This window comes from Anthonomus grandis, chromosome 3 (genome assembly GCF_022605725.1).
Source record: "Anthonomus grandis grandis chromosome 3, icAntGran1.3, whole genome shotgun sequence".
Classification (NCBI taxonomy): Eukaryota; Metazoa; Arthropoda; class Insecta; order Coleoptera; family Curculionidae; genus Anthonomus; species Anthonomus grandis.
The window spans coordinates 44626437-44654018 of record NC_065548.1 but is presented as its reverse complement, the minus strand read 5'-3'; the positions used below and the strand labels follow the sequence as shown (position 1 = coordinate 44654018).

Here is a 27582-nt window from a genome sequence, read left to right as displayed (position 1 = left end):
GCGGTCGTCGCCTCGCATGATTTCGGCTTCTGTTGTGAGGTATCGATGGAAGCGGGGATAAGTGTCCAGGCTAGAACTATCGATCGGCTACGATGCAGTACCGACTAAATAAGTTACGACCCCACCTCTCGCCTGAGCTGTCAATGTCAATCCAATCAGAGAAAACATCAATCAAGACCAACCAGAAGAGTGATGCGTTACAGTAGTAATGTGTCATTGACAGTGTGAATTTAAAGAAATATCGATAAAAGAAGTTGACTGAAATTATTAATATAATTATTGAAATTAATGGAATATCAATGGAGTGAAAATAAAAGTAGAAAAATAAAACGCTACAAAATAAGCCGGTAAACCCCCGAAGAATTTGTGTTCGGCTACAGTACGCAGTAGTAAGGTGGAAAACTATCGATGTGGCCATTTGACAGTTAGTAAATCGCGATTGCGGTTAATAAAAATGCTTTAAAAAAATTGGGTTTATTGTTTGCTAGAAATATAGGAGTATGTAATGATATACACATTTTTTTAAAAATATTACATGAATGTTAGAATCTCCCACGAATATGGTGTTTTTGGTTAAAAATTACCTTTTCCCTTTGAACCTCGAAATTTCCCATGAATCGGGAAATTTCCCATGAGTTGGCAACATTGTGCGCAAGTACTAAATCCAGTGGTTTACATGCTGCAAGTAGCTAAATTTAGCTGCTTGATTTAGTACCCTGCTTTAGCTACTTTACACGTGTAAAGCCCGCATAACGGTAACCAGCAACAAAATGTTCCTCTGTGTTTCTTTGGTGTGGACAAGGCCTTATGAGTTTAACTGTAGGTTTTGTAGTCACCAGACGAGAGATCCTATACTCTTAAACACCAAAATAATACACTTGTTAACGGATAACAATACTTTATTGTACCAATCGTACAAGAAAACAGCTACATAGCTTAGACACGTGGAAGTCAACGACTTTTACAACCAGTCTCTGTCACGACTCAGGTGCAACCTAATCCGCCATAATGGATCGAATCCATCCTGACAATTGACAGCCTCCACTCCACTCTCGGAGTGAGTGAGAGGGCGATACAAGTCCCCACACACTCCCCTCCTAGTGTGAACGTTACAATTCAACAAAGTCACAAACATTATATAATATGCACAGATTAATCAAATTATGCATTAGCAACATTAGAATAACACAAAGTTACAAACACTATAATATGCAAAGATTAATAAAATTATATATTTGAAAATCTCACTTGCTTTTTACGAGCGTAAGTTTTTAAAACCTTTTCAACCATTGGTACTGGCAAATCGCCAGGACCGTCCAAGTCGTGGGTTCCAGCCAAACTGGATGAGGTGACTGGCGAATTGCCAGCACCATTCGAGTCCTGGGTTCCAGCTAGACTCGAAGGGGTGGTTAAAGGAGGGTCGCTGTCAAGTGTATCAGCTATTAAGTCTTCAGACATGAGATATGCCGGCTTAAGTAGCTCAACCGAGACGCTTTTCGTTTTCCCGTTGATATCGATATCAAACACCCTATCGGACAGTCTTTTAACAACCTTGTAAGGTCCGGAATAGGTTCGTTCGAGTGCCTTCGCAACAACATTGCGTAAGAAAATATGGGAGCATTCGTATAAATTTTTAAAAACAAACGCGCGCCTCTTGTGGTGATGTGTGACTGGAACAGGCCTGACGAGTCGCATAAACTCACGAAACTCCTCAATGAATGTGCGAGGATCAGGAGTAAAATCCCCTTCAAGAAAGAATTCGCCAGGCATGCGAAGTGTCGTGCCAAACAAGAATTCGGCAGGCGATGCCTCGGTGTCAGCACGAACATGAGAGCGCAACCCTAAAAGAACCGTGGATAAGGTCCGCGTCCAATTCTTGTCATTGTGACACTTCAAAGCGGCTTTAAGGCAACGATGCCAACGCTCGATCATTCCGTTTGCCGCAGGGTGGTAAGCAGTCGTATGGATGTGTTGAGTGCCAATAAGGCTAAGTAAGGCTTTAAATAAGGTGGCTTCAAACTCAAGACCCTGGTCAGAGGTAATAACTTTGGGAGACCCATAACGAGAGACCCATGTATCATAAAAGGCCCGCGAAACAGTTTGGGCAGATTTATCCGGGATTGGAATGGCCTCTACCCAACGGGAGAACCGATCAATCATTGTCAAAATATAATGGAAGCCGTTGCTTGGAGGCAGAGGGCCCACCAGATCGATATGTACGTGGTCGAAACGACCATCAGGGGTTACAAAATGTTCAGGAATAAATTTGACATGCCTAGAAACCTTGGCATGCTGGCAATCTAAGCAGGTTTTGCACCATAGTGCAACATCACGGTGCAGACCGGGCCAAATGTACTTCATGCGAATTTGCCTGTCAGTTGATTTGGTTCCACAATGGGCAGCGTTATGTATACGATCAAAGATCACGCGCCGTAATGGCAAAGGGATAAAGGGGCGAATGGAGTCGCCAGAGACATCACAATATAAAGATGTCTTGTCAGGACCAAAGTCGAAGGTTTTAAAACAGAAGTCTTTATGGGGTGTCTTAATAAGCTCTGCCAGTTCTTCATCTTTGCTCTGCAAATCAGAAATTTGTTTTAGAGAGATGTCTATGGGTAGAGAGAGAGACTCAATACGTGACAAACAGTCAGCCACCACATTATCTGAACCTTTAATGTATTCAATGCACGTAGTAAATTGGGAAATGTATGAAAGTTGGCGAGATTGCCGGGGAGAAGCTTTGTCTGGACGCTGAAGAAAAGCGTAGATCAAGAGCTTATGGTCGGTCACAACCTTGAACTCCTGACCTTCAAGATAATGCTCAAAGTATTTAATTGCCTCGTAAATGGCTAGCAGTTCTCTATCGTAAGGACTGTATCGAGTCTGCCGAGGGGACAATTTCTGAGAATAGAATGCCAAAGGCTCCCAGGACTGCTTCGTCCCATCAATCGGTTCAGACAGTTGTTCGAGGGAAGCACCAATCGCAATGTCAGAGGCGTCGGATACCACACGGAGTTCCGCACCAGCGCGGGGATGGACTAGTAAGACTGCACTAGCCAGCTCCTGTTTAACTTTTTCAAAAGCTCGTTCAGACTGATCCGTCCAGATGATAGGACTTTGATCATTTTTACGCGAGTCCTTGAAATATGCATTTAAAGGAGCTTGAGAGGAGGCCGCGGTAGGAATATTGCGATGGTAAAAATTTACCATGCCTAAGAAGCGGCGAAGCTGAGAGACCGTAGAAGGCTTGGGGAAACTTAAAATGGCTTCAACCTTAGTAGGAATAGGAGATATACCACGATGGTTAATGCGATAACCCAGAAAGTCAATTTCATTAACGGCAAGAACACATTTGGCGGGATTTAAGCGAAGACCAAATTCTCTAAGTCTTTCGAAGACTGCTCGTAAATGAGTGTGATGGTCTTCAATGGTTTTGGAGAATACCAAAATATCGTCCTGATAAGCAAAGGTAAAATCAAGATTGCTCAAGGCTTGGTTGAGATATCTCTGAAAGGTCTGGCTAGCATTACGCAAGCCGAAAGTCATGAACATGAATTCGAACAAACCGAAGGGAGTTATTACAGCAGTCTTTTCGATGTCCTCAGGATGAACTGGAATCTGCTGATAAGCACGAATAAGATCAAGCTTGCTGAAGATTTTTTTACCATGTAATTCACTGGAGCAGTCATATAAATGGGGAATGGGATATTTATCCAGTTTGGTAACAGCATTCAACGGTCTATAGTCACCACAGACCCGCCACTCGGTGTCACCCTTTTTGACCATATGAATGGGACTTGCCCAAGAGCTAGAAGAGGGTCTACACCTACCAGTGTTTATCCAATGCTGGAACTCCATTTTTGCATACTTAAGCTTATCAGGCGGTAGCCGACGAGCCCGAGCTGACAAGGGAGGTCCTGAGGTAACTATATGATGGAAAACTCTAGGAATTTTTGGAGGAATATTGCAGGAGCTGCCTGTAATTTCTGGGAATTCTGAAAGAATTTTTTTGCACTCACTATCTATCAGCACACAATGTATGGAGTGTACAGGAGCCTCTTTGACAATTCCTTTAGAGCATAGCTCAGTTGAAGTGTCTATTAAACATTTCCTGCGTAGATCAACCGCCAAATTATACTGAAAAAGTAAATCGGCGCCAATAATGGCATATGGAACCTCCGCGATACAAAAGTTCCAGGATATATCGCGCCGCAGCCCCAAATTCAGAGTACGAAGCGCCTCACCATAAGTATTTATGAAGCTATTATTAGCGGCATAAAGTTTTAGCCGAGCCGGTCTGTCGCGAAACCTAGGATCGACTGGCACTAGCGAAATGTCCGCACCGGTATCGACAAGATAAATTTGACCTGTCGTCCTGTCACGGATATGAAGACGTCGAGAAGGTCCAATCACACCTTTACCTACCGCCTCCAAACAGGAAGGTGTAGAACTTAGTTTTTTGGCTTAGCTGAAAATTCCGCGAACATTTTACACCACTCTTTGCACGAAAGAGCGTTATTCGGGTATTTCTGATGCGCATAACATAACTCGGATTTCGCAGAATTACTCCTGCGACCCTGATTGGACCCAGACCGTGACCGACCGCGACTGCGTAAGCGTTTAAATTCCATTTGCATTTGCTTAAATGATTCCATCATGGTGTCAAATTTAGCCTCGAGCTTTTGAAATTCAGAGCGGTCTACTGGCAATGATGGCTCGGGTTTTTTAAACACCCCGAAAGCTTGGGGAAATTCAGCGTTCGAACCCGGTTGACACGAAATTTTGTCGGCGATAGTGGCTAAAGTTTCAAGGTCCTTGTCTGATACAATCGTTAGAATGTCGCGCTGTTGTTGCGAAAGACAATCGAGAAAGATTGTTTTAAGAACTTGATCCGAGAGGTTACTTTCATTCAAATCACGAAGTTGACTCAATACTATAGAAGGTTTGCAATTAACATCGACACGACCCTTTAATAACTTTTTTAAACTGTCCTCCTTAGATAAGGAAAAACGTGAAACAAGCTTGGCTTTTGCTTGTTCGAACGCATCACCCGGAAGCGGACTCGATTTAATAATTGAGCTGATACATTTGAAGGCTTCCGCATCGTCAATAGCCATAACTAAATAATCGAATTTTGTAGGATCTACAGTTATATTGGCACGGCGGAAAGCGGCATCGACCTGAAAAAGCCAGCACTGAATGTCAGAAGTTATAATTTTGGGAATTTTAGGCGAGACAGCGTCGATGCGGCCTTCATTACGGCCATTACCGGCAATAACGTTAGCCAGGGCGTCCCTGACATCACGTAGTTGAGCATTAGTTTGATCTAATTGCACTTGTAGCTCTTCAGCCGACATTATGGCAACAAAATGAATAATATATGTGAAATAAATGAATAAAAAAATAAAAAAGTATGATCGTATTTTAAATTAAAAATAGTTTCCAACACAATATTTAATACAGTAAAAACAGTGACGATAATTAATCAAAAGGGATGATTATCACACATCCATAATAAAAAACTAAATTTAAACGTTTGTACCTTTACGCACTGCACTGAAGTATCATGAAGTATCAAATCAGCTGATCCCTCAATCACAAGTTTGAAGTTTGAAATCAGCTGATCTTGCTGTCAGACGGCGAGATGCAAGAGTCAAGTGGCGAAACGTCGCGCTCCAAAGTACAGCAACCAGCCAAACATCCGGCAACCGGTAAACAGCACCCGTACGAACACTACCAACAAGTGCGGCCAATAGTCGAACTGCAAAAAGCCGGCTGCACACAGCACAATTTCAACCGACAGCAACTGCGTGCCAGAATTCTGCCTAGCAATACGAACAATCACAAAGCCGGACGCACACGATGGCAGATGGGAAAAATTGGCGGTAAGGATACTGAAGACGGCACAATTTTTCAATAAAATTCATTAACAACACAACTGAGCGATCACATCACCGTTCCAGGGTAAAATTACCAAATAGCGTACTAGTTCACTGCTAAATTACAGCACACGCACAACCGTTACTATATGAACGTCGGGGTCACCACTGTAGGTTTTGTAGTCACCAGACGAGAGATCCTATACTCTTAAACACCAAAATAATACACTTGTTAACGGATAACAATACTTTATTGTACCAATCGTACAAGAAAACAGCTACATAGCTTAGACACGTGGAAGTCAACGACTTTTACAACCAGTCTCTGTCACGACTCAGGTGCAACCTAATCCGCCATAATGGATCGAATCCATCCTGACAATTGACAGCCTCCACTCCACTCTCGGAGTGAGTGAGAGGGCGATACAAGTCCCCACATAACAATGTTAGGTGGCGCCACTGTTTTTTACCACTAAGAACTAATGGTAGTGTCAAGTGTCAAATCAATGAGTCGTAAATGAGCAAAAATCATTTGACTTCACCATTCTCTGTTTTTTTGTTACTCTATGATCTGAACTTTGATAATAATTTAGAATAATTGTGTATATTTAATTATTTTGTTATTTACCTGTTCAATAGTATTTTTAGGTAAGTTTTGTATATTTTATTTTATGGGCGTGTTGTATATAAAAATTAAAATTTTTTTCCTAGATAGTTTTTTTCTACAAAATTTATATATTTTATACTATTTCTGAAAAACAGGAAATAAATTTCTAGAAAAGATGTTAACACAGTCTCATTAATAGTTTTACATGTTTTTAAAAGATACGAATTTTTTCACCTCATTTTTATGATCTTTAATGTATGGCTCCCTGTTTTTGTCACATGAAAGGTTTACAGATATTTATAAAAATTTTATTTAAACACATGACCTAATACTGAGCCTGCTCCCAAAATGTCCATGACATCCTTATTCAACACATAGTCTATTTTTTTAGGTATGTAGAATCACTTTCTTTTAAGAAAATGCTTTTAAAAATCTACTACTACTTTTCAAATTCTTCAAATTCTTCCTCATCAAATTCTTCTGTCAAAACTGATCTCCGTAGGGTTTCATGTTGATTTTGTGAGTTGGATTAAGAATTCTTTAACTGGCCGTATTCAAAGGGTCAGGGTAGGTGGACATCTTTCTGATCCTATCAGCGTAACATCAGGTCTCCCTCAGGGAGGGCATACATCACCCTTATTATTTAATTTATATATTAATGATATAATTAACTATTTCCTGTATAGTCAGTGTTTGATGTTTGCAGACGACTTAAAATTTTGGAGGGTGGTTGGTAGTATTGTGGATCAAGAATTACTACAAGCAGATATGGATCGCCTAAATAATTGGTGTGAACAAAACAATCTTCATTTAAATGCTAGGAAATGTTGTGTTATTAGTTTCACTCGCAGGATCAACCGGTTTCAATCCAACTACTTCATTAATAATGAGCCACTGAATTATGTTGCATCTATTAGAAAGAAAGAAAGAAGAAAGAAAATGTGCTATATTACGTAAGACAACAAAATCTTGTGTACAAGCATCCTAAAAACTAAAAAATTCCAAATTCACTTTAAATTTCAAACAAACATAACTTCTAAAACACTTTACATAAAATTTACACACATTACCAAAATTAATCATAACAAAACAGATTGAGAAAAAAAAGCATCTTTTTGATAAATTTCATTAAAAAATAAGTAAAGCTGTCAATAAAACAGAATTTAGAAGAAGTAAATTACATTATTTAACAGGAAACAAAACTAAAACACTAAAATGATGTCAGAGCACAGGTTAAAAGGTATCATTAAAAAAATCGTCAAGGCTATAATATGCCCTGGATAATAAAAGTGATTTTAATTCCTTTTTGAATTAGGGATTTAGGAGTTATTTTTGATGAGAAACTCACATTTATTGATCATATTAATTCAATTTCTATAAAAGCATCAAAATTGCTAAGGTTTGTTATGAGAAACTGTTCATATTTCTCAGTCTCTTCAACAAGAAGGGTTTATTGCTCCCTAGTAAGAACTATATTGGAGTACTGCTCTGTAGTTTGGTCTCCATATCACCAGATTCATATCGATGCTTTAGAAAGAGTTCAACATAAATTCCTGAGATATTGTGCTCATAGAACTTTAACTGTTATTGGGAACCATGACTATTCTTATATTGAAAGTCAATTATCTATTCCGACACTGTCGCAACGCCGTAATATTTCTGGTGCTAGTTTTATATATAAGATCGTTAATAGGCTTATTAATTACCCTGATCTGTTGGGTCGCATATGATTTAATGTTCCTCATCATGGGTTGCGCCATAATGTAACCTTTAACATTCCAATCCACAGAACATCCTATGGAATTAACAATCCTATGGATAGGTATATGAATTTGTTAAACAATTCGAATATTGATGTGTTTAACATAAGTTCCTTAATGCATCTAAAGAGGTCACTTACTTCATAATTGTGCATAAAGTTTTGTATTTACATTCTTGCATATAAATTATTAAGGTTGTTTCTAGTATATGTAGTATAGGTGTTTTTTACTTTAGTATTAATTTTTTAAGTAGGTTTAGATTATGAAAGTTGTTTATGTAAATATTATTGCTTTGTAAAATTTACAGTTAATGGGGTTTTCCCGTATTATGAATAAATAAATAAATAAATTGTAGAATATGAATAAAATCAAGTTAATAAAAAAATAATAAAATAAAGAAGAGCAAAATGTATTTAAACATAAAGAATTGTATAATATGACCTAGTATTGGACATAGAAACACAAAAAATTTGCTAGCACAAACTATTAACCATTAAAAAGGAGTAATTTCATCTAATCTCTCTAATCATTAAAATATTCATCTATGATATAATAAACATTTTCAGACAACCAATCCCCTACTGATTTTCTGAAAGTTTAATTTTTTTTTATGTTTTTAAGTTTACAAACAGCTTATGTATATTAAACTTTGTGTCAAACTCAATCTTATTATCTTGAATAGGTAAAGTAAGATCCACTTCCTATTTCACTATCCACTAGGTAGGATGGTTATGGTTCCTAGTTTCTTAAGGATGTGTATGTGTAACATTTTTATACTTTCTATGTCGACGCCGTCACGACAAAAAGGCATAAGTGCCAACCAGCAAATTTTACAAGAGATCCGAAAAATTAATACTGCTTGTTCTAAATGCTTGGATAAAATGAAGAATTTTATTTAAAAAGTCATTTTAGTTTTCCATTATAATTATTGTTTTGTCGTTTACGCCTTTTCTAATAAAATCTTTTCTATCATTACAGTCTTTACGCCTTTCTAATTGGACTTACGCCTTCTCTAAAAAATGTGTATAGTTTAAAAATGGTAGTTAGACAGTAGATACGCCCTTGCCCATTTTATTAAAAAAATTCATGGCGCTTAGATGAAAATTTAAAAAAATAAAAAACAATAACAAATAATCGTTTTTATTAAAAATATAAAAAAAAAATTACAAATAAGTAACATAAACATTTATAAAACAAAAATAAAATCAAATTCTTTCTAAAAGGAAGTGAAATATCTAAATAGAAAATAGCAAAACATTAAAAAATTATAATTTTTTCATAAAAAAATATTTTATTAAAAAAAAACAAAACATTCTTTGGAAAGAAAACTTTTTCACTTTTAAACTTAAAAAAAGCGAAATAGAAAAAGTATGTAAATCTGAATAAGCTATTAATCTTTGCTGTTATCTTCCATATCGGTTTCAGGTAGCACATCAGGTACTTTGTTATTACAAGTAAGGGAAAAGTATTCGGAATGATAATGCTTTTTAATAGACAATTTTTTACATAAATTTGTCAGATCTTGATATTTTGATTTATTAAGAAAGAAAGAAAGAAAGAAAATGTGCTATATTATGTAAGACAACAAAATCTTGTGTACAAGCATCCTAAAAACTAAAAAATTCCAAATTCACTTTAAATTTCAAACAAACATAACATCTAAAACACTTTACCATAAAATTTACACACATTACCAAAATTAATCATAACAAAACAGATTGAAAAAAAAAAGCATCTTTTTGATAAATTTCATTAAAAAATAAGTAAAGCTGTCAATAAAACAGAATTTAGAAGAAGTAAATTAAATTATTCAACAGGAAACAAAAGTAAAACACTAAAATGATGTCAGAGCACAGATTAACAGGTATCATTAAAAAAATCATCAAGGCTATAATATGCCCTGGATAATAAAAGTGATTTTAATTCCTTTTTGAATCTCTTAACTTCTAAAATTTGTCTGATACATAGAGGAACATGGTTGTAAATTTTTTTGCTAAGGTATATAAGTGAGTTCTTGGTGAGGGAGGATGTAGGGTTTGGTAAGGGAAAGTCGTTAACCTGGCGAGTCATAAGACCAGTGTTAGAGGGAGGTTTAGGACATTTATGAATAAGAGTAGCTGTTTCTAAGATAAAAAGAGAAAAAAGAGTTAGGATTTTTTGAGATATAAAGAGAGGTTTACAAGAATCTCTTAACCCAGAGGAACATAGGTATCTAACTGCCTTTTTTTGAATCACAAAAATTATGTTTAATAATCCCTTGTTGCTTAAACCCCAAAAAGGCAAGCCATAACGAAGGTGGGACTCAATAAGAGAAAAGTACACTGAATGTGCAACTACCCCTCCCAGCTCATGCCCCTCCATTCTTACTGCAAAGCATCCAGTGGATAATTTTGATGCAAGATTTAGGATATGATCTTTGAAGCGAAGGCGACCATCAATGGTAATACCAAGGAACTTACAGCTTTCTTTGTTTTGCAAGGGGGAGTTTTCACTAAACATAAGGCCCTGAACGTCACACTTAAATCCCATAATAAAGGTTTTGCCCACATTAAATACAAGCCTGTTTGCAGCACACCATTCCGATAAAATCTTAAGATCCTTAAAAACCTGGGCTCTAACATTATCAGAATCTCTATGATTCCATAAAATAGTGGTAACATCAGCAAACTGAACCACTTTGCCCTGCAGTTTTAATGAACCCAAATCATTTACATAGAGCAAAAATAATAGTGGTCCTAACACTGAACCCTGAGGTACTCCAGTTTTAAGGGATCTGGAATCGGATAAACATCCAGATACTGTAACTCTTTGGGTACAATTAGATAGATAGGATTCCAGCCATTGCAATGTCACACCTCTAAAGCCATAATTATTGAGCTTAGACAGCAGTATTCCATGATCTACACAATCAAATGCCTTGGATAAATCGCAAAACACTGCCGCCGCGGACTCTCCAGAATTTAAGGACACATAGACACTCTCCAAAAAGCCGAAAACAGCGTCATGAGTCCCTTTTCCCGTTTGAAATCCAAACTGATTTGCAGATAAAATGCAATTATGTTGCAAAAAAGATAAAATTCTGATTTTTGTAAGTTTTTCAACTATCTTGGAGAGGGTAGATAATATAGAAATTGGACGGAAATTACAAGGCTCACTCACATCTCCACCCTTATAAAGAGGGATAACCACTGCCTCCTTCAAACATGCTGGAAAGATGCCATTATGAAAGGAATTGTTTATGGCAGAAGCTAAGGCATTCAATGCTAAGTCAGGCAAAAGGAGTAGTAATTTTGATGATATTCCATCAGCTCCAGCTGATTTATGGTTTTTTAAGCTTTTAATTGCATTTCTAACATCAGTAAGGCTAACAGAATAAAAGAAAAAAGAATTTTGAACTGACACTTGTTGAATATAATGCAAAGGATCAATATTAGTATTCACATCCTTGAGCAATAAATGAGGAATATTACAGTAATAATCATTTAAACTATTTGGTCTTACTTCTGGTTCTGAAACTTTCTTGTGAGAATGCCTGAAGTCATTTATATTTGACCAACATTTTCTCTGCCTATTTGAGGACATATCAAGCGGTCACTATAATATTTAACCTTAGCTTTTATCGTCTTTCTATATAGACTACGATATTTCTGATGATAAAGAATAATGTTTGCATTAGTTGTAAACTTGCACAGCTTAGCCAAAAAACGGAGGTTTTTAGCTGAAGTTCTGAGGCCTGCTGTGACCCATGGTTTTCTATTTTTCATTTTAAGCCTCTTTTTAGGAAAACACTGATTGATCTTGTCACATAGCACATGAAATAACAAAGTAAACGGGTCAGGAGCCATTTCAACTGCATTCCAATTAACCAAAGCTGTAGTAGAAGAAAAAGCATTAAAATTTGCTCTGCTGAAAATTCTTCCCATATAATGAGATGAAGGAAATACAGTTATTTTAATTTCGGTACCATCTGTTGCCTTAATCTTTTTTAAAGAAGTTACTGCTTCCCAATCCAAAAAGTCAGAAAAATTCATTTGAACTACCTCATATGGCTTAGACTGCTTTCTAGCATTCTGCGGGTGCTTGAATGTTCATGGATGCAGTATATTTTTCAATAACGGCGTGAACACTATCTACTGGCATATAGGTATGCCCCGCTACTAAATAAGTTATTGAAATATCGGTTACATGCAGTGAATTTTGTAAAAAGTATGACAACGTATTTAGCGTGAATTTGTTTTTGTTTTGCCCTGGGCAATTATCGCAAAATAAGGACAGTGATTGAAACTTACCACCTCGATCAACTTGAAGTAAGTAGGTGTATAAATTAGTGCAAATCTCATTAACACCGCGCTTTCCTTTTCCCCCATAGGGAACATATTCCGTCTTTTGATTTACTTTCATAAACTGTAAAATTGTAAACGGCATACTTCCTTGAAAAACCGAAAATCATACTTGGGCCATGTGGTGTAGAAAGAACTTTTTGTAGGTCAAACGACACGACAAGAAACCCGTCTTTCGAAGATTTTTCCTGCTCTGCAAGAAAAATCCATTTTGCTTCATATTTTTCTTTGGTGTTTTAAGTAGTCATCTATTACAGAATCCGTTTTTTTCTGACATCTGGAATATTTTTGTATTTTTCACGTTTCAGACACTTATCTTTTTTAGGTCTGTGTATTCCAATATTATATTTTTCTTTAAAAATTTTTCTAAATGCTGAGAGTTTAATTGGTTTATTTCCATGACTCTTTACTACCGATTCGTACATTTTAAACAGATTTTGTACATTTCTAATTTCGCTTGAAAGATACAACCTATTACTTGAGGCATGGCAATAATGTGAGGGTACTCTCAGCAGACTTTTTATAAAATTGTCGAACTCATTTATTTGATCTTCATTCATTTTGTGCTTGGGCGTATGTTTTCCTCTATGGTCCCTATTTTCTTTTAGTTTTCCTTGAATGGAGTTTCTAATTATTTTTTATGTAATGTTTAAAGTGTTAATTACAAACTGTTGACAAACTCGAACTTGCATCCCTTCCTTCATGAAATAATATTGGTATGTAAGGCCCCTCCTTTACGATTCCTTTTTAGTCCTTTTGCGTTTTATTGGTACTACATTAACACATCCATTCAAAAAAATTTTTTTTTCCACTGAACTCTCCATACTTCAATAAAGCGAGAAAAGTTCTAATCTCTCCTCCTCCGTCAAAGCATTGCAGTTGTTTACACATTTTTTATACAAACAGGGATTTGGTAAAATAGACTTGGTCTTTACTGCTTCATTTTTATAATTTAAATGAGATAAACCTGAATTTCGCAGTCTTTTGTTTCTAAGGCACTTACTTTCTGCCTTCTTTTTCTTCCTTGCTATGTGGGCAAAACCTTTATTATGGGATTTAAGTGTGACGTTCAGGGCCTTATGTTTAGTGAAAACTCCCCCTTGCAAAACAAAGAAAGCTGTAAGTTCCTTGGTATTACCATTGATGGTCGCCTTCGCTTCGAAGATCATATCCTAAATCTTGCAGCAAAATTATCCTCTGGATGCTTTGCAGTAAGAATGGCGGGGCATGAGCTGGGAGGGGTAGTTGCACGTTCAGTGTACTTTTCTCTTATTGAGTCCCACCTTCGTTATGGCTTGCCTTTTTGGGGTTTAAGCAACAAGGGATTATTAAATATAATTTTTGTGATTCAAAAAAAGGCAGTTAGATACCTATGTTCCGCTGGGTTAAGAGATTCTTGTAAACCTCTCTTTATATCTCAAAAAATCCTAACTCTTTTTTCTCTTTTTATCTTAGAAACAGCTACTCTTATTCATAAATGTCCAACCTGTGCTTTGACATCATTTTAGTGTTTTAGTTTTGTTTCCTGATAAATAATTTAATTTACTTCTTCTAAATTCTGTTTTATTGACAGCTTTACTTATTTTTTAATGAAATTTATCAAAAAGATGTTTTTTTTTTCTTAATCTGTTTTGTTATGATTAATTTTGGTAATGTGTGTAAATTTTATGGTAAAGTATTTTAGATGTTATGTTTGTTTGACATTTGAAATTTAAAGTGAATTTGGATTTTTTTAGTTTTTAGGATGCTTGTACACAAGATTTTGTTGTCTTACGTAATATAGCACATTTTCTTTCTTTCTTTCTTTCTTTCTTTCTTTCTTTCTTTCTTTCTTTCTTTCTTTCTTTCTTTCTTTCTTTCTTTCTTTCTTTCTTTCTTTCTTTCTTTCTTTCTTTCTTTCTTTCTTTCTTTCTTAAATAATTGCTGCTAGAGGTAGATTCGGCACTAGATTGGTTACTGTCATCAGAAAAAGACATGCTAGTAGAAGATAATACGTCAGAGTCACAAGGACTGTTGTTTTCGGTTGATGGTCCTGCTGCATCCTTTTTTTTTTCTTGATTATTTTCATCTTCCGGTATTTTGTCACTAAATTGCTCTGGATACAACGCATCTTCATCGTTTGAGTCCGAATAGTCTACTAAACGTACACTACTACAAGTTTTAGTCACAGTTTTGTCAGTTTCAAGTAAAACATCAGTCTCACATTTTTCAGTCTTATCGGAAATACATTGTAACGAAGTGAAAGAAATATCTTGATCACCTAAGATATAGTTAACAACATTTACAGGACCTTCTCCTTGTTCCCCAAAGAGAATGTCATGTTGCAAAGCTTCATTAAATATGATAATATTGGTTCTTGTATCATCTAAAGCCTTATTATTTGGTGATTCTGGTGCAATTACTACTTGTTCTTGCGCCATTTTAACCATTTTTCGACTTCGAGACATCTGAAAAAAAAACTTATTATTATAACATAGGGGGGTTATTAGTATTTTTTTTTTTCTTAAATAACACAAAAAAACACTATACTGTATAAAACTCTTTTAAAAAATCTTTTATGACACAAGTGTAACTAAATAAAAATTATTTATTTTTTATAGCTACTTTGTTTTTAAAACAATCAACTGTTTATTATTTAAATTAAGTAGATTTTTTTAATACTTTTAATTATAATTAATAATAATTATTATACACAATAGTACTATTATTTTTTTATTACTAAATTTAATGATTTTACATTTTAGTTTCTTAAGGCGTAAGCGACACATCTTCACTTAATTTTAAAGTTAAATTATGTACTTATTTTTTGCTCAACATTAGCGTGTATTATGTAATTATTAAAATTAATTTTGCATTAATTAAAATAAGCAATAATTTACAACGGAAGTTTAACTTTTGTAGCAGATAGACTAATCTAAACTTTGTGTTACTTGCTTATGGGAGAATGGCGGTTAAGCCTTTTAAAAATTATAGTTTCAAAAGGCGTAACCGCCAAAAACACAATTAAGGGCTTTTTTACCTATATTAAAAACAAATGTTAAAGTTAAATCCAGTCAAAATAAGCCATAAATACTAATTATTTATACTTACCATGGTATAAAATTTGCGCCGGGCGTAAGAGCACCTTTCACTGTGGGAGTTAAACGATCACTAATCAGCATAAAGTGGCACTTACAAATCTTTAGGGTCAAATTAGAGCGAATATAATTTTTTGTCGCTTGCGTTCAATACACCAAAAGATGAGTCGTTTAAAGAGGAATTCGATTCAATTAAAATCTCAATTTTGATTTTTTTGCACTTACGCCTTTTTGTCGTGACGGCGTCGATGTATTAAAGAAACTGGCTCTAAAATAAATAAACAAGTTAATGTCAAAATTTTCTCTTTCATACAAGTATATCACAGATCATTTTTAAATGACAAACATCCAAACAGAACAAAGGTGAGATTCCACCAGTGGACACAGTAAGTTGCTTTTGCCATAGATGTACCGAATTCCCAGTTTTATGGTTTAAAGCATATCCACCCATAGTAATCTTTTTATTTAAATTTAAAGTGTGACTCTTAAACTTTATAATCTCAATTCCTAAAAACTTTGTATTCAGACCATGGGCAATAGAATGTTGATCTATGCAGAGATCGTCAAAAGAAAACCTAAAACTAAGAATTTTGGTCTTATCAACATTAAAGCATAAGAAATTTGCATCACGCCAGATTTTGATCAAATTTAAATCAAAGAAAGAAAGAAAAAAGAAAGAAAATGTGCTATATTACGTAAGACAACAAAATCTTGTGTACAAGCATCCTAAAAACTAAAAAATTCCAAATTCACTTTAAATTTCAAATTTCAAACAAACATAACATCTAAAACACTTTATCGTAAAATTTACACACATTACCAAAATTAATCATAACAAATCAGATTGAGAAAAAAAAGCATCTTTTTGATAAATTTGATTAAAAAATAAGTTGTTGGGGGTAAAATTAGAATAGTGGACTGTATTTTTATAGGTGGAATGAAATATTACGACGGTTAAGACAACCCTATTAAAGTGGTGGCCTACCTTGCTGTCGCTTCTTTTTCTATCCAATTCAAACTGCTTGTCCCACAGGTTCACCTCCGGAGGGTTATTTTGCTTAAAGACGTGCCGGCACTTAATGTCTTTGGAATTCACTCGCGAAAAATATGTGTGTATATTGAGAGCAACCTATTTTGTTCAAGGTTTATGCGCTTCTGTTGACTGCATCAAAATTCGGTGCAGTACTACCTGGTGATGCGTGCGACTCTTCTCGGTCAAAGAATAAGGCTGTCTTACTATGACGCGATAAAAGGCCGCAAAAGTAATTAGAATAAGATTAGAATTTAAAACCAATAAAGCTCATGTTAATTATATTTAAACACAAGACCCAATAAAGAAAAAAATATATATATAAATAAGTAACCATTCCGCTTTGACGGAACATACCGCCCACCTAAAATGTCCCACATTTTAAGTAAAAAAAAAAAGAGCAAAAATAAAAAAAAACATGAATTCTAACGCGAAATATAAATTTTCCGCAGGAAAAACTAATTGTTCGGTAATGAACATAACTTCGAGACAGGACGGCGCAGTATCCCCTTATGCGTTTTTACCGCTACAACACGCGTAATGCCATCCCTGCCTGGAAAACATTCTATTACACGACCCAACAACCACGAAAGGGGTGGAGCATTATCCTCCTTTATTAATACCAACGAATCAACTTCAATGGCTTTACTTGTATCATACCACTTCGACCTTTGATTAAGGGTGTGTAAATATTCATTATGCCACCTCTTCCAAAAATCCTGGTGGATACGTTGAATAAGTTGCCAGCGCGAAAGACGACCCAATTTAATCTCTGTTAGGTCGGATTCAACGAAGGTATTTAAGGGTTCAAAATTCAAAAAATGACTAGGGGTCAAAGGGTTTAAATCATTAGGGTCGCTACTTAATGAACAGAGAGGACGAGAATTTAGGATTGCCTCTATTGAGGTCAAGACAGTATTAAACTCCTCATAGGTGAGGATGTGCGAACCAACTACGCGATGTAGATGGCCCTTTACGGCCTTAATTCCAGCTTCCCAAATTCCACCAAAATTTGGGGCTGAAGGGGGGTTGAAATGCCACACTATGCCTTCGTGGATCGATGCATTACGCATATTTTGCATCAACTCTTTTGACGCACCCACAAAATTCGTCCCACAATCGCTAAACATGTCTGTGACACGACCTCGGCGAGAAACAAAGCGCCTTAATGCGGCCAGAAAGGCATCGCTTGATAGCTCTGTAACCAGTTCCAGGTGAAGAGCCCTTGTGCACAAGCAGACAAAAAGGCAAATATAAGCCTTACAAGTTTTGCTGCCACGATGCTTGCCCATAGTGATTAAGTATGGCCCTCCAAAATCCACACCACTTTTGGTGAAACATTTTACTGGATTTACTCTGAAGGACGGTAAATCACCCATAAGAGGAATTTGTGATGAAGGGTTACACCTAAAGCAACGCATGCAGGAAGACAAAACCTTTTTAATAATTCTTCTTGAAGAAGGAATCCAAAAGCGTTGACTGAGTAGGAATTGGGTAGTTTGTAAACCAGGGTGCATATATTTAATGTGAGTTTGTTCAATGATGAGAGAGGTAATTCGATGATCACTGGGCAATAGACAAGGGTGTTTATGATTATAAGAAAGCGAAGCGTGTTTCAATCGTCCGCCCACCCTGAGGACACCATCCTTATCTAAAAAGGGAGATAGCTTTCGAATATATTTCGGTAATACTCTTAGATTAGGATTGGATTTCGAAAGTTCTGCCATTTCTTGAGCAAATGAAATTTTCTGAACTTCTCGGATTAAAAGTAAGAGAGCTCTATCCAATTCTGCCAATGTTACATGACCTTTATTGTTAAAGAGTTTTGGAGCTTTCACATATGCACAAAAGCGTAAAACATATGCAAAAACACGAATAATTTTGGATAAAGAGGAGAATCTTGAGATAAAATTATTCCATAAGTCAACCACTGGAGTTGAGGCTAATAATACAATCTTCCTTTTTTCAAGGTCCATATTATCGTCAGACGTGTAAGGATCGTTAACCCATTTAGTGAGACAGGATGTTAGAAAACCGGGTCCGGTCCACCATTTTTTGAGGTGAAGTAACTCGGAGGGAAGAAGACCTCTGGTTGCAGAGTCAGCAGGATTATTTTCCGACCTAACATGAGCCCAGCAATCCGCAGATAATTTTTCCTGAATATACGATACGCGGTTACTTACAAAAGTAGTCCATTTATGGGGAGAAGACTTTATCCAGCTTAAAGCTACGGTGGAATCAGTCCATGCAAACAATGACGAAATATTTATAGAATCGGCAAACGCTTCTTTAACTGAAGACATTAAATCTGCCAATAAGACAGCCGAGCACAACTCTAGCCTTGGAATCGAGATTGTCTTAAGAGGAGCTACTCTACTCTTAGAACATAGCAAATACGTCTGAACGTTATCATCATAAGTAATTATGCGAAAATAGACCACAGCTGCATACGCCTTTTCCGAACTATCGCAGAAGCCGTGCATCTCACACAATTTCATCTGGGAAGGGATAATCTTTCGAGGTAATAAAAGGCTCGATAGGGTAGAAATACCTTCTTTAAATAAAGACCAGTATTCTTTAATAGAGTTAGGAGCAGGTTGGTCCCAGTCTAGTCCAGATGACCATAATTGTTGAATAATTATTTTCAAAGAGACAGTAACAGGGGAAAGAAATCCTAAAGGGTCGAAAATACGAGCCAAATCAGATAAAATGTTTCTTTTTGTACATGGTTTTACTATAGATTCTATTTTAAAGACAAAAGAATCACTAAGAGGATTCCATTGCAAACCTAAAATCTTGACTATGGAATCAGTCTCTTTATCAAAGGAAAGGGGGTTTAACTGTGTCAAAGAGGTGTCTAAATGAGATATTAATAAAGGCGTATTACTCGCCCATTTTCGCAATTCAAAGCCACCAAGAGAAAGCAACGAAATTAGTTCTTGCTGAAGGGCAAGAGCTGAGTCGATAGAATCAGTACCGCTAACTACGTCATCCACGAATATTTCATTCTCTAAGATTTCAGATGCCCTAGGAAATTTAAACTTATAATCCCTAGCAAGTTGAGTGGGAGTTCTAATAGCTTGGTATGGTGAAGAAGCTACACCGTAGGTTACGGTATTTAGTTGATAGTCTCTCACAGGATCAGACTTTGAAAACCTCCATAAAATTCTTTGAAAATTTCTACAGGGTTGATCTATGAGAATTTGTCGAAACATCTGCTTAATATCAGCAGTGAATGCAACAGCATGGATGCGAAACTTTAACAGCAAGTGAAATATATCCTGTTGAAGCTTGGGGCCGACTAACAAAGTGTCATTGAGAGAAATATTATTTGCAGCCTTCGCGGAGGCGTCGAAAACAACACGAAGTTTTGTGGTTGAACTTTCCGGACGAAGAATACAGTGATGGGGTATATAATAAGAGTTTTTTATATCTATATTTGAGGGTAGGACTTCCATATGTCCAGTGTCAAGAAAATCCTGCATAAAAGCGCGATATTCATCATGGAGCTCGGGATTAGACTCCAGACGCCGCTCAAGAGAATAAAATCTGCGCAGAGCAATATCTCGAGTATTTTCAAAAACTGGCAGTTCTAAATGTTTGAAAGGAAGTTGAAGAACATATCTCCCTGAGAAATTTCGAGTATGAGTCCTCTGAAAAAACTCCTCTGCAGCAACTTCATCAGGGGAATGAACATGGTAATTAGGGACTTGTTCCAGCTGCCAAAACCTTTTAACAATATCTAGAAGAGTGGAGCTGACAGTAGCGCAAAGGCTATTAGGGGTTGAACGAGAAATAGAGTCCTGGTAAGACACACGACCCATAATTATCCACCCTAGTTGAGTATTTAGAGCAACAGGTTTATTAATCGATTGCGATATTTGACCTTCTTTAACAAGAAAACCAAAAACATCACCTCCAACCAACATGTCAATAGGACCCGAAACATTAAAACTTTCATCTGCCAGCTCGAGATGAGAAAACTGAGTGAAGCAATCTGTGGGTAAATCTGAAGAGGGAAGGTTTTCGCATATTTTTGGAATTATGGCAAAATCTAGAGAAAATTTGGGGTTTGTAAAACCTTTAGGCGTGAAGGTGCATGTGACTTCATGAGAGACATTTGAGACAGTGTCACCTAAACCTTTAACAAACAGGGAAAGAGGTCGTTTGACTAGGCCCAAACGTTTACATAATTTGTTTGTAATAAAATTCACTTGACTTGCGCTGTCCAATAAGATTCGCGCATTGATAAATTGACCCTGGGAATCCAGAACCCGAATCTGTGCCGTGGCCAATAAAACAGAGCTTTCAGTATTTTTGTGTGGTTTGATATTGGTCAAGGCAACAGGTTGAGATCTGTACTCACAGTTTGTAGAAGATTCCTGCTCAACGGCAGGTGGCTGAGAAGCTTCAAAGGAGTCATGGTGCAAAAGGGTATGATGAGGCTTGGAGCATTTTTCGCAGCGGCGACGAGATGAGCAATTAAACGAGTTATGTTTTAAACCTAAGCAATTGGTGCACCATTTATTAGTTTTTGCAATTTTATATCTTTCGTGGGAATTTTTACTTAAGAATTCTGAACATTTATAAATTGAGTGATTATTTTTGTGGCAAAAGTAACATGACGCAGCACTAACAACAAAAGTTCTCTTTGGCATTGCTGTTTGTTTTATATATTTAGAAGTACTAGGCTTTACATCTTTAAAAGAGCTTGAGACGGTATCTAATGCGATACACTGCTTCTTAAGAAAGTCTAATAAAATTTCAAAATGCTTGTGTTTATTTTGAATTTCGTCTAGAGATTTACCACACTCAAGTTCGAACCTCGTGGCTGTGCTTGAATCAAGGCGATCAAATAGCATGTAAAATAAAACGAAATCCCATTGTGAGACAGGGTGACCCATATTTTCAATTGCAGTTAAGTGTTCAGTAAATGTATCTAATAGAGTTTGAAGAGATTTTGCATCATGCTCATCAGAAAGCTTCACAGTCTTTTCAATCTCACGCCAGTGACTAACCGAAATTAATCGATTATTTTCATATCTACCCTTCAATGTATTATAAGCTATGTTATAATTATTATCAGTTAAAGGAGTACACTGAACAATGCTTAGTGGGGGTCCTTCTAAGGAATTTAAAAGATATGTAAATTTTTCTACATTGGAAAGACTTGAATTATTGTGAATAATAGAATCATAGAGGTCAATAAACGTCTTCCAATTTTTTATAGTGCCATTAAATTTTTTAAGTTCCAGCTTAGGTAATTTAACATGACTGGGGGTTGCCCTTTCTGCCCCTTGCTCAGTATTATCAAACAATTTAGCGCAAGTTGCTTGGATTGAATAAAAATTTTCATCAAAATGTTTTCGAATAGCCTGTTGATTCGCCAAATCATCATCATCACCCTGAGCGACAATATTTAAAATGGAGGCGTGATGATTATTGAATTCAGTAACAATCCCTTCAAGGTGTTTGACCCGAATTTTTAACTGTGTATGAAGACGTACATTATTAATGGCATTATCAGCAACTACTTTGATTTCTTCTAAGCGGCTAACAGCACTATCGCGTTGAGCAATAAGGCCTCTTAGCTTTTTATCAGCCATATTAACGTGAGCGAAAGAAGAAGAATTAAATTTGGATTTAAATATTTTAATCCGAGATAAAGCAATACTGAGCAAAAAACAAAGTTTTAGACAAAATGAGAAAGGGGTTTTATTATTTTTCTTATTATGATTAAACAGTAAAAAATGCTTAATGAGGTGAAATTAACCAAGCTACTTATACCTATTGATATAGAGCTATAAACTCAGAGATTCAAAAAAAATGGATTTATTTTTGTATATTTATTTTATACGTTAAGCGTGAAGGGTATAGTTGATTAAATTAGTTATAAAATTGTTCACGCAAGAGCAGAGATATAGAGAGATCAAGAGATATTAAGAGCATTAAAGAGAAGGAGAAATGGATGAGACCATATAAATGAAATAGTTTTGATACACTAAATTGCAACAAATTTCTGAGAAGGTATAGCAAATAGAGAGAAACTGTCACAATATATAATCAAAACAATTGAGGGAGTTATGCGAGATATTATGAGTAATATTACAAATAATACCATATATAAGAAGAGAGAGGCAAATATCGCCTATGAGTATCACAAAGAGAGAAAGAGAGAGAGAGAAGATTTGGCAAACCAGGGGGCTTAATATTTGGGGGTAATAAGATTAATTACCAAATCTTTCACCGAAAAGTCATAAAATATTAATATAAATATAATAAAGGGTGATGTATAACTAACTATAAAGTAAGAGTACTATAAGAGGCAACAATGAAAACCAAATTATAAGTCCGCGCGAAGAGTATGAAAATGAATAAGTAAAGCCAACGAAACCGACTTGATTTCACTCTGTATAAAAATCGTGACACTAGCAATATAAAAGACGGACGATCGACAGCGGCGCTACAGCGGACGTCACCGTGCGTGGTGTACTTGACGCGCAACGCGACGCGAAACGTCGAGACGCTAGATGTGAGGAGAGAGACAGGTAGACGGTATGATCAGATTGACCCGAGAACGGAATTTCTATCTTTTACCAAAAAAAGTTCTAACATGAGGTTTACCGATAAGATAGCAGTTTGACCATGAGTTTTTTATGCATTAGTTATTTATTGACGACACGTTTTGGATGTAATTTTTAGCTAAATATATGCAATAAATCTAAAATCCAAATCCGCGATCGAAGTGACCAAAAATGTTGGGGGTAAAATTAGAATAGTGGACTGTATTTTTATAGGTGGAATGAAATATTACGACGGTTAAGACAACCCTATTAAAGTGGTGGCCTACCTTGCTGTCGCTTCTTTTTCTATCCAATTCAAACTGCTTGTCCCACAGGTTCACCTCCGGAGGGTTATTTTGCTTAAAGACGTGCCGGCACTTAATGTCTTTGGAATTCACTCGCGAAAAATATGTGTGTATATTGAGAGCAACCTATTTTGTTCAAGGTTTATGCGCTTCTGTTGACTGCATCAAAATTCGGTGCAGTACTACCTGGTGATGCGTGCGACTCTTCTCGGTCAAAGAATAAGGCTGTCTTACTATGACGCGATAAAAGGCCGCAAAAGTAATTAGAATAAGATTAGAATTTAAAACCAATAAAGCTCATGTTAATTATATTTAAACACAAGACCCAATAAAGAAAAAAATATATATATAAATAAGTAACCATTCCGCTTTGACGGAACATAAGTAAAGCTGTCAATAAAACAGAATTTAGAGGAAGTAAATTAAATTATTCAATATGAAACAAAACTAAAACACTAAAATGATGTCAGAGCACAGGTTAAAAGGTATCGTTAAAAAAATCGTCAAGGCTATACTATGCCCTGGATAATAAAAGTGATTTTAATTCCTTTTTGAATTTCTTAACTTCTAAAATTTGTCTGATACATAGAGGAACATGGTTGTAAATTTTTTTGCTAAGGTATATAAGTGAGTTCTTGGTGAGGGAGGATGTAGGGATTGGTAAGGGAAAGTCGTTAACCTGGTGATTCATATGACCAGTGTTGGAGGGAGGTTTAGGACATTTATGAATAAGAGTAGCTGTTTCTAAGATAAAAAGAGAAAAAAGAGTTATGCTCTTTTTAAGAGAATAATTAAGAATAATTTTGATGCAAGATTTAGGATATCTTGCATCATCGAAGATCTTCGAAGCGAAGGCGACCATCAATGGTAATACCAAGGAACTTACAGCTTTCTTTGTTTTGCAAGGGGGAGTTTTCACTAAACATAAGGCCCTGAACGTCACACTTAAATCCCATAATAAAGGTTTTTTGGAGCCTGTTTGCAGCACACCACTCCGATAAAATCTTAAGATCCTTAAAAACCTGGGCTCTAACATTATCAAAATCTCTATGATTCCATAAAATGGTGGTATCATCAGCAAACTGAACCACTTTGCCCTGCAGTTTTAATGAACCCAAATCATTTACATAGAGCAAAAATAATAGCGGTCCCAACACTGAACCCTGAGGTACTCCAGTTTTAAGGGATCTGGAATCGGATAAACATCCAGATACTGCAACTCTTTGGGTACGATTAGACAGATAGGATTCCAACCATTGCAATGCCACACCTCTAAAGCCATAATTATTAAGCTTAGACAGCAGTGTTCCATGATCTCCACAATCAAAAGTATTTTATTTTAAAATGCTCTTATCCTTGTGACTTTAAGTGATGGTATTATCATCAGCAAAAATTATAAATTTGCCATTAATATTTAATCCTAACAAGTTTTCAAGATATATTAAAAACAATATTGGGCCCAGAATGGACCCTGCCTCACTCCTATGTTTTACTGGAATTGTTTGTAACTTAACATATATGCAGCAAATATCCAAAAAACGTAACCTATACAAGCAACAATGCACCTAGGTGACTCGAATGTGCCCCAGTTGCTAAAAAAACAAAAAGCCCTAAAAGTGTAACAAGAGATCTTAATTTATAAAAGACCAAGTTCCAAAATAATGTGTACACCCAAAAAAAATAGAAATGCATGTTATTCCCCTAGCAGTGCAGTGCCAAAATATATTTATTAATTTATATATTTATCACAAAAAGTACAAAGTTTACAGAGTCAAAACACTCCAAATAGTACTGTAAAAAAAACATTCATGGCGCATCTTTAATTACAATTATCGCAGAACCAATTATGGTCAGCAAAGCTTTCTTGATTGACTTAAAAAAAATTATAACTCTAACTTTAATAGAATTGATTTATTTGGTGACAGTTTAATTAGTTTTAATTAAAATGTTGTTGATTTTATATACCTTTCGATTTGCTCTTGTGTACTTTGTAAGTTAGTACCATTTAGAATTTTATTTCTGTAGTCAACTTATACAATAAAATAGAAAAAATATGGTAATTAGAACCTTCATCAATCAGAAATTAATAGAAATACCAAAATCAATTGTTCAAAAATGTTTATTGTACTACCTACCAAAATGGACAAATAATAGGATTCCATCAGTGGGTAATTCTCCAAGAAGAGATTTATCTGACCTTTACTTAATTTTTTTTTAATTCTGACGGATCTTTGTCTGAGAAGTGATTTTATTGAACACACTGTCAGTGGTTTTTTCCTGGAGTGGAATCTTTGGAATTCTCCATTTGCAGCAACATGAGCAAGTGTCAAACATGTGATGTGGGAACTACCCAGGAAGAAATACTTTTTATTTCTTTAGGGTAAAGAAAGTATCAGAATGATTGTTTCTATAAGACTATTTTTTATTAAAATCAGTTTATATTGATATATTATCAGTAATCATAACCACTAATAGTTACTTACAAGTGCAGACTAAATATTTTTCATGCTGCATCATATCTTTCTCTTTTTAAAAGAATAAAATATATCCAAATGATGAATTTTTTTCTCAAAACATGCCTGGCTAGGATTTAGAAAAATGTAATACATATAACTGAAAATCTATAAATAAACTTAATAAAATCCAAAACAACTAAAAAATTTATATGTAAACTGTAAATACCTATATACATATGCATGCAAAGAAATCTGAGAAGATTTAGGGAGGGTTCCCTTAAACCTTTTTTATTCCCTATTACCGTATAGCAGTCTCACTATAGGTTTACAGGCAAGGGTGGCTTGGCCGTAATAGGTTGAGTAAAGAACCACTTGATTGTAGAATTCAATACTGATTTATTCACCCAAAACTACAACTATTTATATCAGTCTTAAACTAACAATTTGTGGTAATTTTCAAAACTAAGATGTTTTCTCTTTACAATACTTCCTACATTCCCAATGATGAAACCTTGCAAATTGTTTAAAAAAACTAAACAGTTCGTGATTCAGGTGACAGACCTATGTTTTTATAAACTATACTACGCACCTTGACAGACTAACATAAACAGTTTTATATACTTAAGTAAAAAATAGAATTTTTAAATTAATAAATTTAAAAATTAAAAATGTCGATTAGACAAATCATTGCACATTATTAAATTTTACAACCTTTTAATAATTTTAAAAAGTTTTTATATACTATAAATTCTTTTCCTTTATGATTTTTGACACAGTTTACGCGATCCACTTGAAACAAAAGGACCTTTATACCAAGAGTCAAGTTTTGTTTTGTTTTCTCCAAGTGTCCTGGATTTACATCAAGATTTTGAGATTGCAAATCATACTTAGCCTTATGGTTCTGTTTTATAAAAAATCACTAGCTTTTTGATGTGAAATCTATAATCTAGGCCTAACTATTTGGTAATGAGTGAATATTCTATATCTAATTTTTTCACGATTGTGCATAAAGCAACAAACAAATTATATTTATACAGAATCAAGTTTCTATATTTATAAAGGTTTCATTAAAAATCTCTTGAGTAGGGTATAAATATGGTTTTTTTAAAATAATTTTTAGGATTTTATACTGCGTTATTTGAAGAGTTGTAAAACATACTGCCCCAAATTAATATTCCATATCCTAGGATTGTTTGCAAGCAATTGATAATAAACTTAGGTTTGATAATAGGCAAAAACACAAAATCTACAGCATCACAGAAACATTTAATAAAATGATGAAGGTTACATGTTTCACCTGACTGATGATGTTCTTATCAGACCTATAATAATTAAGATGATATAACCTGAAGAAAAGAAATTCAACAAAAACTTTTGTGTTAGATCAAAAAATGTCTTCCAACACTTCAATTTAACAACTGTTTTTTAAACAAAAAGACGGATTAGTAATGGATTCTTGTTTATCACCATTTCTTAGTGAAGTATTTCTTAGTAACTTATTAACTAACAACCAGAAAGAAAAATAATGAGCAGTAATTTTAAAAATAACATCATCTTTTTAAATG

The 27582-nt window shown here is 35.2% G+C and overlaps 1 protein-coding gene across 1 annotated transcript; it reads right to left on the bottom strand.

Annotated features, from left to right (window-relative positions):
• Positions 1-1193: 1193 nt before the first annotated feature.
• LOC126734663 (uncharacterized) lies at positions 1194-5357 on the bottom strand. The gene is made up of 3 exons (XM_050438364.1): positions 5270-5357; positions 1249-1841; positions 1194-1202 (listed from the first exon to the last, which is right to left on the bottom strand). Exons 1-3 carry the CDS (start codon positions 5355-5357, stop codon positions 1194-1196), a joined length of 690 nt encoding a protein of 229 aa, XP_050294321.1.
• Between the last annotated feature and the right edge of the window lie 22225 nt (positions 5358-27582).